Raw genomic sequence first — 14,663 nt, forward strand, 5'->3', positions numbered from 1 at the left:
CTTGCATTTGCCTGATTTAACCACAAGGTTGGGCAATAGTGTTTGAATGGTAGCCTGTTTTTGCAGTGTGCTACATTACTTTGTTGACTTTGGAGAAAGGGTACAGTAATATACGTCTGCTCTCAATGTGATTTTTCAGGGCTCTTCTCAGACGGTATAACAGCAGCATTTATTTGGACTCGAAATAGACTGTCTAGAGTGGGAGCAATAATTGGTGGCAAGGCATTTAAAAAATGCAGAGCTATCAATAAAATCTTAGTAGGAACTGTAAAAATAATCTGTAGTATTTTCTTATTTCTTTTTAGTTGCCTTTTTTTTTTTTTTTTTTTTCAATGCTTTTTTTTTTTTTTAATTTTGTGAAAATTGTCAATTTACAATTTACATTTATATATATATATGCATTTATATATATATATGCATATATAATTTATATATATATATGCGAAAATATTGTCAATTATATTAATTAAAAAAATATTGTTCATATATGTGTGTATATGTATATATATATATATATATATATATATATATATATATATATGGGTGTGTGTGTGTGTGTGTGTGTGTGTGTGGTGTGTGTGGTGTGTGTGTGTGTGTGTGTGTTGTGTGTGTGTGTGTGTATATGAAACGTAAAGTGCTATAAGGTAGTCAAATTTCTTTCAACTTTTCCTCTTACAGAGGCTTGAATTTGTAGTTACCTCTGCATGTCACTCCCACCCACATTGTACACTGGCACAATCGGTCCCATGCAAGAACCGGAAAGCACACGGGCCAACTCAACTAATTAATGTTTACAGCTGGACATCGCCTGTCTGTTCCTAGTGACCAAATGTTCTTGTATCAAAACATTGTTTAACCAAGCAAATGCTCTTGAGGTTTTCTTCAAGCTGGCTTGATTGTCTGTTGCTATCTTCCATTTTCTCTTTCCCCCCTCGCTGCCCTCCTTTGCATTCTCTGCTGCTCTCCTTACCCTGTATTTGCCAGCTACTGCCTTAACCGTTTGGCTCACTGTCAAAGCAGGGGCCTTTTGTGGCTTCGTCACAGATCTGCCAGGAAAAACAGAAACCATCTGTTCAAGTCCAGGCCTGAGTGCGGATGAGTGTACAAATACAGGAGTTTAGGCCTTGCACCCATCCTATACGCAGACGCACACATGACCAGAAAGTCCAGCTACGATTTCTCCCCAACTGTCTGCCACAATGAAAAGAAGCCTAATCTGTTGGAAATTACAGTTTGTGCACACACGCTCACACATCTTCAGTTTTCTAGAGTCAAAATCAGAGTGGAAAAGCATTTCTCTGTGCCGTGATGGGAGGTAAGCCCCTTCCTTGTCAGATAATCCACCCTCCAGAAATATTCTGCAGATGGAAGCATTCTGAAATGTCTCATAATTCCAAGCTTACGTTGTCAGTATCTCTCGCTCCCTTGCACACACTCTTCTCTTCTGCTTAGAGATTCATGGCTAATGGAGGAAATTCCACATACACGAGTAGCTTTATGCATTTGTCCTGGCTTTGGGGGGACAAGCTATTCAGGAAAATGTATTTTAGGCTGAGTATTTTGACATAAGGGTGAAATTTCATTTTTGGGTAACCTTTTTCTTTTTTTTTTCTTTTTTTTGTAACATAATATTTTGCACACTTGTGTATACAGACAACAAGAAAATGAAGGCTTAAATTTGACATTTGATGCTCACTACAGATAGTTGAGAGAAACAGTTTTTTTTTTTTTTTCCCCCAACAAACCTACCTTGACACACAAAGGCCTGGCTTTGTTATTCAAGCTGTCAGTCTTAGCACTTGACACTCACTATGTGCATCCAGCTTCACAGGCCTCCACTGCAAACAGAAACTCACAGGAGACATTTCCTCCCCCAGATGTCATCTTTTATTTTGCTTCACGGTAGGACATCTCCTTATATAAAAGAGTAATAGCTGCTTCTTTGCCCGTCCTACGTTTCTGTGCAGCACCTTGAGAAAAATTGCATTATTTTTTTCTTATCTGTGCGACAAACAAACCAGCAACGTCTTGTCAGAAAGAATGGGCATCTGAAACGGGTGAGGGATGAGAGAAAAACCCGGAGCTGTGACTTGGCACAGCCCCTCAACGCTTCTAATCAAATCATAGGTCCTCTTCCATCTCCTCTCTTCCAGCTTGAAAGGGGATTTTTCAATAGCTCTCCATCGTACAGTTATCGCCCAAGGAAATTTGTCATCATCACAGATCCTCTCAAAACATTTCATCACTCTTTTCATCCCCATTCCCCCACTTCTCTACATATTGCTTCAGCAGATTGCATTAAACATCACTGTGTTATCTTCGCCAGTGCATGTCTGCTCTTCTCCAACCTTGACACCTGTCTTGATAGCCTGTGGACTGAATTACTTTTGAATGACCACGGTGATTCCTTTCACAGTGTTATTATGCCAAACCCCAGCAAATTTTTCTTCTGTCTTCCTCTAGGACGTTTAAGAGCTATGAAGCGCTCCGGCGAAATGGTTGAGGGCTGAAATGACCTTTTCTTTTTATCTTCTGTAGCATTAAGTTGAGGTTTCATGCTTCAAAGCTCACATCAAATAGAGGGAGGGAAAATAAAAAGCAATTGGCAACCGTGAGGAAGGCGAGGGGGATGCTGTGGTGAACAGTCATTAGGCTGTGAAGAAAGCCAGCCGCTGTCCTGCTGAACAGTTTTGATCTGCACATTTCAATTAAATTTCACATCAGGAAGCCTGCCATCCTTTGACCTGCACCTGCGCCCTGACCGACCCCTCCAAAAAGCCTTTTGCACGTTCCACTCATCACAACGGATAAATAACCCGCAGGAGCTGAGCTTGTTCTTAAGAGTTATAGCAAGGTGTTTTCAGATATGAGTAGAAATGGTTAGTTTACTTCAGTGGCTGGGATACCCACAAGTTATGTAATTGTGATAATTGATATTCCTTGTGTGTGTGTCCATTGGGCCACTCAAAGATGGGATACACCGTGTGTGATGCATGTGGAAACATTTTGAGAACATTTCTCTACTGCTTAATGTGCTTTTTTGTTCTTTCAGCTGTGTTTTGTGAATTTTTCATGAAGTTTTATTTTCTCTACAATGACACATTCAGATCGCACCATTATTTTCAAGACCATGTAGTGGATTTAAATTTGAAACGTCGAAACCTTTGCATTAATGTGACTTTCTAAGTGCTTTTTGATGGATGTGACGCTGTACCTTGATTGCTTTTGGAAAAAGGGGCAGTCAAAGCTCCTAAGAAGCTGTAAGTACGAGACTTATCTTGTGTGTTTGCCCATGTTAGACATGGTAGCTTAGCAGGCCGGCCTCAGTTTTATAGCCTTTGCATCAGACTGCTGCAGCTTTTTTTGTGATCTATGTAAATGTAATTCATATACTCAAGTGCAGGCATCTGAAGCGAATCTATATGGTTCAGTGCAATTCACTCAAGCAATAAAATAGCCTATGAGTAGTCTGATAGGATTTGAAGTACATGTTTTCTGCTTGCTACCAAGAATAGTTTGAAGTGTTTGTCATAAAGGTGTTAATGTGTTGGGGAGAGCAGGATTTTAATGACCAATTTATGTCAAGAAGAACAGCCGAAGCAAAGAGGAAAAGCAATCAATACACATTAAAGATACCCAAGCCCCATTCAGCCTGAGTTTAACAGACCCTGTCAAACCTCATGACTGTCCTCTTCACTCATTCTTGCACCATTAAAACATTAAAGCATGTTAAAAGCTCAGCCGTTGATGTGAAAGCCATTCCAATGTAGTGTCTTTAAATGAATATCCAAAATCAGGCAAATGATTCAGTTGGAAGGAAACTGAAAGGTACAAGAGAGAAACAAGGGGAACCACCGCAAGAAAAAAAGGGCATAATTGCTTCTCCACCAAACGATGGTTTCAGGGCATGTGTATTTTGAGTGTCCGGAAAGCGACAGCTAATTTGCGCAAGCTGCCTCAGCAACGCGTCTTCTGATCCATGATTGCATGTTAATGTTTCAGTAGGGTATTGATTTCTTGGCTGGCTTTTGTGCTCGGGATTTATATGCCTTACTCCCTGGCAAGCGCGCCCTCTGAATGTTTGATTAAAGTTCAATTGACTCTTCTAGCACAGAGGCTTGGAGCCATTTCACTCCCTATTTGTAGCGCCAAAGCTCTCCCTGACATGTTCCTTTGTTTCCATTGAAGCGCCTGCCACCCAGGCAGCCACCAATGTACTGATCCTAATATCCCAGCATTCAGAGAGCTTCACTGCCTAATCCTGGGACAGACACGGCCATGGCACAACAAGCCGGCCTGCTGGCAAACCCGGCATGGATTCTTTGTCCAGGACTCTGTACTTTATTCCTTCCTTTCTATCTGTCATCAAAACTAAACTGGTTTCATCAACTGATGTTTTTTCAGTGCAGCTGCCTTATCAGTTTGACATTTGAGGTCTTTTTATTCACTTATCAAGTCATATTCACATCCAACAGATCAACATTATTTTTGTATAGCAGTTGAAGACTGTCTTTGTTCAGTTTCATACACTGAGTGCTTGTAAAAACATCTGGCTCATGAGATTGTTTTTGTGTTTTTTGTCTCACAGGGGGAGCTGATCACCTTTTACTATTATTGGAAGAAAACCCCGGAGGCTGCTAGTTGCAGAGCCCACCGCAGACACCGCAGACAACCCGTCTTCCGGCGGATCAAGACCCGCACCGCCTCCACTCCCGTCAACACTCCCTCCCGCCCACCTTCCAGCGAGTTCTGTAAGTGCAATCTGCCTCTCTTCCCCCTACAGACAGAGAACAGACACTTGTCACAACTGAACATGACATCCCTGAAACTCCCAGGACTAATGTGGCTTTTCAGAGTGCAGATCCCCTTCTGTGATTCTTAATAGTAAACAGCTGAAATCTCATATCCGATAAGAGACGTAACATTGAGTGATAGCTGTTATTATGTGTACTATACTTGTCTCTTCAGAGAGCCACTGATAATGTGTTAAGTGTAGCAGGCATGTCTTACAGAGACTGTAGTTGTGAAATGACGTTCATTGACCAGAATGTTTATCTTTTCCAGTGGACTTGAGTTCAGCCAGCGAAGATGACTTTGACAGTGAAGACAGCGAGCAGGAACTGAAGGGCTACGCCTGCCGTCACTGTTTCACTACAAGTGAGTGCTAAATTTATCACTACAAATAACACACCATGCTGGTATTTAAACAAACAGCAGTTCAGTAATTAAGAGTTAATACTGAGGAACTTAAATTTTAGATTTTAGAATATTATAGTGTTTTTTTTTTTTTTAGACTCAAATTAGAGACCCGGCACTTATTGTTGTATAATGTCACCCATGTTCTTTTTTTGCCAAATGGGTCAAAGTGAGAGAAAAAGCAAACAATGAGTTTTGTCAGCTGATCAGGTGTGAAGTGATGTTACCCTAATATAGTGATACCATAAGACAGGTAAAGACTCTGTAAGAGTTACCCTTCTGAAGACTTCAATAATCCCCTCTGCAGGCCTGTAATTAGTCTCAGTTAGAGAGCGCTCTGATGCTCGGCCCTGTCCCTCATCTGGCAGATGGACAACAGAGCGTGTCATTTCTAATTTAATCCAGTCTGACACTTACTAACTTGTTTTTTGCCTCATTAAATCATCTGACCTGTTGGATGCAGTTGGCATTCATGTCGGTCTCACTTCTGATACGAAAACATCCTCAGCACAGATGAGTAAGAGTCTTTGACCTTAGCATGTCCATAGGTGTTTGGCTAGGCCTGGAGTACTTCCTGTTAGTGTAACGTTTAATAAGCAGAGCTCAGCTGAACTCGGATTTGTGTTTACAGCCTCCAAGGACTGGCACCACGGGGGTCGAGATAACATTCTGCTGTGCACCGACTGCCGGATCCATTTTAAGAAGTACGGCGAACTACCCCCTATTGAGAAGCCTGTAGACCCGCCACCGTTTATGTTCAAACCTGTCAAAGAGGAAGACGATGGACTCAGTGGGAAGCATAGCATGAGGACTCGACGGAATCGCGGCTCAGTAAGACACAAAACTTTGTTCCCTTTTAGTGCCATTTTAACTACTACTAATGTGTTTTAGCATTGTTAGCTGTGTTATATCCAATATTTTGTTATTCGGTTCAGATGTCAACGCTACGAAGTGGCCGCAAGAAGCAAACTGCCAGCCCAGATGGCAGAGCCTCACCAACCAATGAGGATCTGCGGTCCAGCGGGCGAACCTCACCCAGTGCGGCCAGCACCTCCAGCACTGACAGCAAGATTGACTCGATGAAGAAACCCAGCAAGGTATGATCTACAGGACCCAGACTATAGCAATCAAAATCACAATGGGCATCACAGGACCTTGTTTTCAGATGAAACCTTTTTATTTTGTCAAAACAGAAAACAAAGGAAGAGGCGCCATCGCCTATGAAGAGTGCCAAACGTCAGAGAGAGAAAGGAGCCTCGGATACAGAGGAGTCTGAGAGGGCAAGCGCCAAGAAGTCTAAAACACAGGTAAGTAACTCCTACTAAACAAGCAACCTATGTAAGAAAATTATTTTGTGTAAAGAAGAGTAAGTGTAGCTCTAAACAGAAACAGCTTGGACAGATATATTTCTTACTTCTAAAGAACTAAGTAATAATGTGACTAAATTATGTGTAAATAATGTGACTAAAGTTCACTGAAGGGTTCATGGCATTTCTATTTGAGTTTGTCACTAAATTGGGATTTGGTTCACTGAAGGGTTCATGGCATTTCTATTTGAGTCCAGTGAAGACACTAGATTTTACAGATGTTGAAGGGTTCATGGCATTTCTATTTGAGTCCAGTGAAGACACTAGATTTTACAGATGTTTTGTATTTATTTTGCCCGTTACTTATGGCAGCAATGTGATTGCACGATAGAGTGATTTCATATCCTTTAAATGTCAACTCAAGCACTGTGATCTGCAAAGGTTATTTGTTCTTGACCGTGACTGCACCCATTATTCAGTCATTAGTAACTGCTGCTTTGGCCAATTTTATTGACCCTTCCTCCTCCCTTCCATCATCCGCAGGAACGGCCAGACTCACCCTCAGAGTGTGAGGGTGAGGGCGAGGGTGAGAGCTCGGATGGTCGCAGCGTAAATGATGAGGGCAGCAGTGATCCAAAGGATATTGACCAGGACAACCGCAGCTCATCTCCCAGCATCCCCAGCCCGCGTGACAATGAGAGTGACTCTGACTCCTCAGCGCAGCAGCAGATCCTCCAGGGCCAGCACCCTCCGGTCATCCAGTGTCAGACAGTGGCTTTACCCCCCGCCCCTCCTCCTGCGGCCGTGGCCTCAGCACCACCCACCTCAGGCACGCCTTTGCTGTCCTCTCAGCCAGCCCCATCCATCCCCTCTACATCCATGCCTCCTCAGCAGATACCTCCAGCAGGTCCCCTGTCTCTTATCCAGTCAGGAGCGCAGAGGCTGCCCTCACCTCATTCCCCACTGCAGGGCCTGCCTCAGCCGCCTCCACCCTCTCAAACCGGCCCTCAGTCCCTGCAGCATCCACTACATGGCCCCATGCCTCCCATGGGCCACCCTCTGCAGGCAGGGCCATCAAACTTGCCTCACCCTCACACTTTACCCACTCAGTCTTTCCCAATGGGTCAGTCTCAGGTCCCCCCTTCAGCTCTCACGGGTCAGACCCAAACCACCTCCCTGTCTCAACAACAGCGACCTCATACCCCACCATCCCAGTCGCAGTCCTCCTTGCAGAGTGGCAGCCAGCCTCCCAGAGAGCAGCCTCTCCCTCCCGCACCATTGCCTATGCCCCACATCAAACCTCCACCAACCACCCCTATCCCACAAATGCCAAACCCTCAATCACACAAGCATCCCAGCCACCCCCCTTTTCCTCAGATGCCTTCCAACTTGCCCCCTCCGCCCGCCTTGAAGCCCCTCAGCTCTCTTTCCACACATCACCCTCCCTCCGCCCATCCGCCACCACTTCAGCTTATGTCTCAAAACCAGCAGCTCCAGCCTCCACCAGTGCAACCTCCAGTGCTAACCCAGTCCCAAAACCTTCCGGCAACAGGAAGTCAAGCTCCACCGCCAGCACCTCCGCTCCCTTCCTCTTCCTCTGCCTCGCACTCAGTGCCTTCTCAGCCCCCATTCCCTCCTCATTCCTTCATGTCAGGCAGCTCGCCCGTCCTTTCACCCTCGGCCGTTTCCTCCTCTGTGGCGAGCTCAGTGGCTACGCTGCAGCAGCCACCCTCCTCTATATCCATGCCCCTGCCTGCATCAGTCACCGCACCCTGTCCGGGACCCTCCACTTTGCCCCCTATACAAATTAAAGAAGAACCTCTGGATGAGGCAGAGGAGCCAGAGAGTCCTCCACCACCACAGAGGAGCCCTTCACCTCCACCCACCATCGTCAACACTCCCAGTCATGCCAGCCAGTCAGCACGGTAACAATTTAGTATATTTATGGAACATATTCAAATTTTTATTATAACGAAAAATCATAAACAAAAAAAAACATTAAAAATTAAAACATTAAAACATAAAAGAATGTATTGTTATTATTATCATTATTATTATGAAAATATATATCAAATAATTGTATCAAATTATATTTGATTGCATTTATTAGAATGGCATATTTATGGCAAATTTTAAAATGACAAATTTATATTTTTGATTGTAGTAAGTAATAAGCCAAATTAAAAAAAAATCTGTAATTTTTTTCATTAAAATTACATATAATAACAATACACATGATAAAACAACATAAAAACTATATATATATATATATATATATATATATATATATATATATATATATATATATAATTTCTAATTAGTAATTTCTTTTTATTAATGTATAAATATTATTAATTATACTTGTATATTATTAATTATACACATTATCGTGCTCTGTGCAAAATGTACTTGTTTAAAAGTTGTGTTAAACAGCACTATTAATGTAGTGTTCTAATTAAACCTGCTTCGGCTCCTCTGCAGTTGTCAAGCATGGACAGGACACAGATTAATGAGTGCTTCATAGCACTGAAAGCCTCCATCAGAACATGAGCATGTCTTTGTAAAGCTGTTGTGGCCTTGTCCCTTGCAGTGAATAGCAATAAGCTCACTAATGCACAGAGAGAACAGCTCATTGTGGCACTAGCAATTAAAAAGACTGATTGAGTGGCTCTTTTGCAGTATAAACGAGAAGACATGCCAGAAGTTATTTATTTGTCACAAAGTAATTGTATTGCTTTTCAAATGCCTGCAAATTCAGCCTGTGAACAGATTTCTGCACTTCCATAGCTTATGTCACATAAGAAGAAAGGTTTCACACTGCAAAATGACACTGACAGTATTCATTCTCAAAGATTATTGAGGCTTACTCTGGCATGTTACAGGTGTACTGTTGTTAATATGCATTGTCCTGATAAATAAATAAATAAAATAAAAAATTATGCTGATGGTCTTCCCATCTCTCCTGTTTACAGGTTCTACAAGCATCTGGACAGAGGTTACAACACATGTGCCAGAACAGACTTCTACTTCACACCACTGGCCTCATCAAAACTGGCAAAGAAGAGGGAGGAGGTGCTGGAGAAGGCCAAGAGGGAAGCGGAGCAGAAAGCCCGAGAAGAGAAAGAAAAGGAGAGGGAACGAGAAAAAGAAAGAGAACGGGAACGGGAAAGAGAGAAGGAGGCTGAGAGAGCTGCTGTAAGTTTTGGTCTAATGTGTTGCATAAAAGTTGAAATGCAAATTTATTTGATGATTCCTGTTAAAATTGTTCATTATTAATTGCTTGCTCCTAAATATCCTCTCTGTCTTTACAGAAAGCTTCCAGTTCTTCTCATGAGGGTCGAATGGGTGAACCCCCCATGGCGGGATCGGCTCACATGCGGACATCTTTTGATCCACCACCCACAACCATCGCTGCTGTGCCCCCTTACATAGGCCCTGACACACCTGCCCTGCGCCAGCTCAGTGAATACGCTCGTCCCCACGTCATGTCTCCCACCAACCGCAACCATCCCTTCTTCGTCTCGCTCAATCCCACAGACCCTCTCCTGGCCTACCACATGCCCGGCCTGTACAACGTAGACCCCAGCATGCGTGAGCGTGAGCTGCGTGAGCGAGAGATGCGGGAAAGGGAGATCCGTGAGAGGGAGCTGAGGATGGAGAGGATGAAGCCGGGCTTTGAGGTCAAACCTCCAGAACTGGACAGCCTGCATCCTTCAGCCAACCCCATGGAGCACTTTGCCCGACACGGGCCCATTGGTCTCCCGCACATGGCTGGCCCTCATCCATTCGCCTCCTTCCACCCGGGCCTGAATCCACTGGAGCGGGAACGGCTGGCACTGGCCGGGCCGCAGCTACGGCCTGAGATGACATACCCTGAACGGTTGGCCGAGAGGCTACACGTCGAAAGAATGGTGGCTAACGACCCCATCGCACGGCTCCAGATGTTCAATGTGACGCCACACCACCATCAGCACTCGCACATCCATTCACACCTACACCTGCACCAACAGGACCCGCTGCACCAAGGTGAGGGACCTTTCACTATAATGTTGTGTGCTGGATTGTTGTATTAGGCCCACATGGAATCTCATGCATATCTCTTGTTTTATAAAATATATTGGCTAATTTGATTATGCGTTCAGCTGCAAATAAAAGTGCAGTGTACTCAGCTATGAGAACAGAATGCCACAAATGATGATGCAAAAATAGCCAAAGATGTAAAAAATGTCCACAGGTTCCATCTGGGCCACTGAAGATAATCTTTAGCATTGAAAAAAAAAGAAAAAGCAATGGCTTAATTTCCAGGCTAAAAATACTTTAAATTAGGGATGCATTGATATTAAAATTCTGGCTGGTAATTATTTTCATGTTATGACTGATTCAGGTGGATTTAGGCATCACAGCATTATAATACACAGTATGAAATATATATATATATATATATATATATATATATATATATATATATATATATATATATTGTGATTTGCTAAAGATTATATTTAACTCATGTTAAAAAAGGGGCACTACCAATATTAGAATTTTAGCCAATAATCATAAGCTGGTATTCATTTTCATATTGCCAATAACCAACAAAGAGCTAATATTAAAATGTTATATTTTGTTAATATCAATTAAAAATAAAACTTAATAATATAATGTACAGTATGATAGATTATAACTAGATATTAATTTTCATATTAGCTAAAATATTTGCTGATAGATACATTGAACAAAAAACATTGGCCGATGACCATATGAGGTTGATGTGTCATGCATCCCTATTATTAAATATTATTGCATGCTTGTCTTTTAAGCATGATGTTAATTTTGAATTTTTGTGAATAGTAAGTGTGTGTGTTTCTATATAATACTGACTGTGTACCATTACAAAAAGCTACTGACACGGCGAAGGTGGTGGTGAATGCCTTGTGTGTCCCCCAGGTTCTGGGGCACATCCGCTAGTAGACCCGCTGGCCGGCGGACCGCACCTTGCCCGGTTTCCCTACCCGCCCGGAGCCATCCCCAACCCCCTGCTCGGACAGCACCCGCATGAACACGAGATGCTCCGGCACCCTGTGTTCGGTAAGACACGTGCGTGATCATCTCAATCGTTGTAGCTCTTTGTCCAGGCATTAACTAATCAATCTTCCCATGTCATCGGTAGGTGCTCCATATCCCAGAGATCTCCCAGGTGGGCTCCCACCACCCATGTCAGCGGCACACCAGCTGCAGGCCATGCATGCACAGTCCGCAGAGCTACAGAGATTGGCCATGGAGCAGCAGTGGCTACACGGTCATCACCACATGCACGGAGGGCCTCTGCCAGGACAGGAGGACTATTACAGGTCAGCCCTGCAGCCAAACTTGTGCTAGAATGTATATGTGCTTCAGACATCTGTCATAATACCGTACATCTCTCTTCTCTCACTATTTTCCAGCCGGTTGAAGAAGGAAAGTGACAAGCAGCTGTGATCTACCATGGACTCCCAGAGGATCAGCAGGACACAGGAGGTCACAGCAGAACAGTCACATGGGGACTCACGTGTCCTAGGAACGTTTTTAGTTCAGTGGAGTGACGGGGATTATCTGAGGAACCTTCTTTCTGTTGTCAGCTTTCTTCACTATTCCGGACTTTTTTCAAGACATTGTTTTTTTTCAGGGGGGTTATATATCGTTCAAGTAGTGACAGCGTCCTCAAGACTGATTGTGACTTTCCTGCATGAACATACTCTGAGAAGCTTCCCTGACGTCTTTTGTAGGTGCTAGAAAACCAGATACTTTGTCACTGTGCTAATTGAGGGAAAAACAAAGGAACAGAATAGTCTGGCCATTATATCTGAAAAGTGCTATCTTAAATTCAATGTTTATTTTAATACATTGTAGGAGGTTTTCATAATGTTAAGAAAAGCTACAGCATGGCATTTTTTTGAGTCTGTAAATAGTATATAAATATATATATATATACATATATAATTATTACTATTATTATTATAATTATTATTAGGTGTGGATTCCTAACAGAGTCGTTAGACCTCCGATATAATAATTTTCTGAAGTGTCATCCCTTGTTTCAGAGGGGAAGGAGATGGCACTGTTCGAGCAGGTAACCATGTCAGATGGTTCGGTCCATGGAAACGGGGTTCGCTGGGTATGATGGTACCGAATTTTAATCTAGACACCTCTAGAGATCAAAGCTCAGATTAGGCTTTTTTATTGTTTGTTTCGTTTCATATATATCGACAGTCTGCAACAAACACTCATGACATCATGACCATATTTTTACTTTCATGGCTGAACTCAAACCGAGTTATACATAAAAACACTTGAAGGAAGAGGATGTGTGATGCCTCGTAAGTATTGGGGCAAGTAGCCCATTTAAAAAGAATAAATATTGCACTGATTAACCTCAGTTTTTGTTATTAAACTATAATTGGCTTTCTTATGGCTTTTTAAGTGTATTTCGAAAGCCCTTTGCTCTGTTTTCTGTGTACCAAAGTTTAATGGCATTCAGTTTTGCAGCTGGCTAGTTCCTCAGTGCTTCGAGATTGCAAAACCAACCGGACTGCTTTTTTAAGTAACAATATGACATCTTGATGCACATTTTTTACTTCTAGATTTACACATTGTCAAAGGGTGCTGGAAAAGATAGCAATGCCCCCCGGTTTGTCTCCTGAAGTCCTCGCGCAGTCAGATTCCCGACCTACTGTACAGATTCATAGAACCATTCTCACTGTGAAGCCTGGGGGAAAAGGGTGTCTTTGATTGGAATCTGTGTACCTGTGTGTGCATGTGTTCACAGTAGTGGAGATGATGACCGTGTTTGAGCTTCTCTCTGCATTCCTGACACTGCATTACCTATGATGCATGATGCCTCTTCAGTTGCTCTCCATCATGTCGAGGCTGTTTGATAGCAATCATCGACTGTTACATGCAGTATTTTTGTTCGTTTTGTTTGTTTTTCTCCAGATCCATCAGAATTAATGTAAATTTTTTTGAAATGACACGCTACAAATTCATTTTTACCTCTGTTGAGATCGTGTGTGGGCCTTTTTCGAGCTTACAGTCAAAGCTCCTAGTACTGTTTTTAATGCTCCCGTTCTGGTTTTAAAAAAAGCCATTGTGCATCCTTTAAAGAGTATGCATAGAAGCCTGTTTTTAGCAGTATACGCCCAAAGCCGATCACTTTCTGTAACTGGACTGTCATATATCTTTTATTCTGTCTCAGATGTATACAGCATTTTACTTTTGTTTCAAGCATTTTCTCCTTTTGTCCCTCTTTTGTGTCTTAAACCTTTGATGTTGAGTGTTGTCAATGGTTTAGCTTCTTGTTTCAAAGCGGCAATAGCAGAATGTACATTCTGACTGCTAAGATTTATATATACTGGTATCTTGAAGCTTATTGTATATATTAGTAGTCACCATGGGATGACACAGTGTAAACAAAAAAGTAGAGATAATTAAGGCAGATTGTGAGTCCTGTGTTCTCCCCATTTGAGTATTTTGTAATTTTTTTGACAAATTTGTGGAATTAAAATAAAACTAAGTTACACCACATGAAAACTTGATTTCTAGTTAATATCACTTTTTGTTATATGACATTGCAAAAGTAAATGTTCATGCTGACAAAAAAGTACTGGGTTGAAGTGTTTTCTGTCTTCTCCAAGCTAATTCCTGGTCTTCAACTAAAGCTGGGTTGAGTGGTGGGTATATACGAGGGAATAAAAAGATTATTACTCATAAGTGTGTTGTGTTGACCATATCATGCATATTGTGCTGCTCTAAAGTAATGCTGTTGTCCATTGTTTTACAAGCACAATCATTCTGTGAAATAAGCTCATAAAGTGATTTCTGAGAATGGTTCCCTCAGTAACAATAAATGGGAGACCAAAATGGCTTCTAATCCACAAGAATTCTCCCATTCATATACCATGCATTAAAAATGTTTTAACATCGTTTGAATGTGCAGTACGAGTATATATATATATATATATATATATATATATATATATATATATATATATATATATATATATATATATATATATATATTTATACATCTATTTTTATTTATATTTGGACCTCATTAATAGCATTAGACTTTATATATACATCACTGAGATTTATAATTACGTCAGATTTTATTTATTTTTTTTGGCA

At 41.9% G+C, this 14,663-nt stretch overlaps 1 protein-coding gene across 8 annotated transcripts in view; it reads left to right on the plus strand.

Annotated features, from left to right (window-relative positions):
- The window catches only part of LOC109055120 (arginine-glutamic acid dipeptide repeats protein-like), a 155,201-nt gene extending 141,135 nt beyond the window's left edge, over positions 1–14,066 (plus strand). For 6 of the 8 annotated variants that reach the window (XM_042713152.1, XM_042713151.1, XM_042713153.1 and 3 more), the window contains 11 exons: positions 4,589–4,751; positions 5,065–5,157; positions 5,828–6,027; positions 6,132–6,293; positions 6,390–6,503; positions 7,047–8,428; positions 9,476–9,698; positions 9,815–10,529; positions 11,418–11,588; positions 11,671–11,851; positions 11,945–14,066. In XM_042713152.1, the coding sequence (XP_042569086.1) occupies positions 4,589–4,751; positions 5,065–5,157; positions 5,828–6,027; positions 6,132–6,293; positions 6,390–6,503; positions 7,047–8,428; positions 9,476–9,698; positions 9,815–10,529; positions 11,418–11,588; positions 11,671–11,851; positions 11,945–11,978 (3,438 nt within the window). In that variant the 3' untranslated portion in view covers positions 11,979–14,066. The remainder of the gene's footprint in view (positions 1–4,588; positions 4,752–5,064; positions 5,158–5,827; positions 6,028–6,131; positions 6,294–6,389; positions 6,504–7,046; positions 8,429–9,475; positions 9,699–9,814; positions 10,530–11,417; positions 11,589–11,670; positions 11,852–11,944) is intronic. The other 2 variants (XM_042713155.1, XM_042713157.1) reach the window with 1 other exon arrangement.
- The last annotated feature ends 597 nt before the right edge of the window (positions 14,067–14,663 follow it).

Source organism: Cyprinus carpio, chromosome A23 (assembly GCF_018340385.1).
Source record: "Cyprinus carpio isolate SPL01 chromosome A23, ASM1834038v1, whole genome shotgun sequence".
Taxonomy (NCBI): domain Eukaryota; kingdom Metazoa; phylum Chordata; class Actinopteri; order Cypriniformes; family Cyprinidae; genus Cyprinus; species Cyprinus carpio.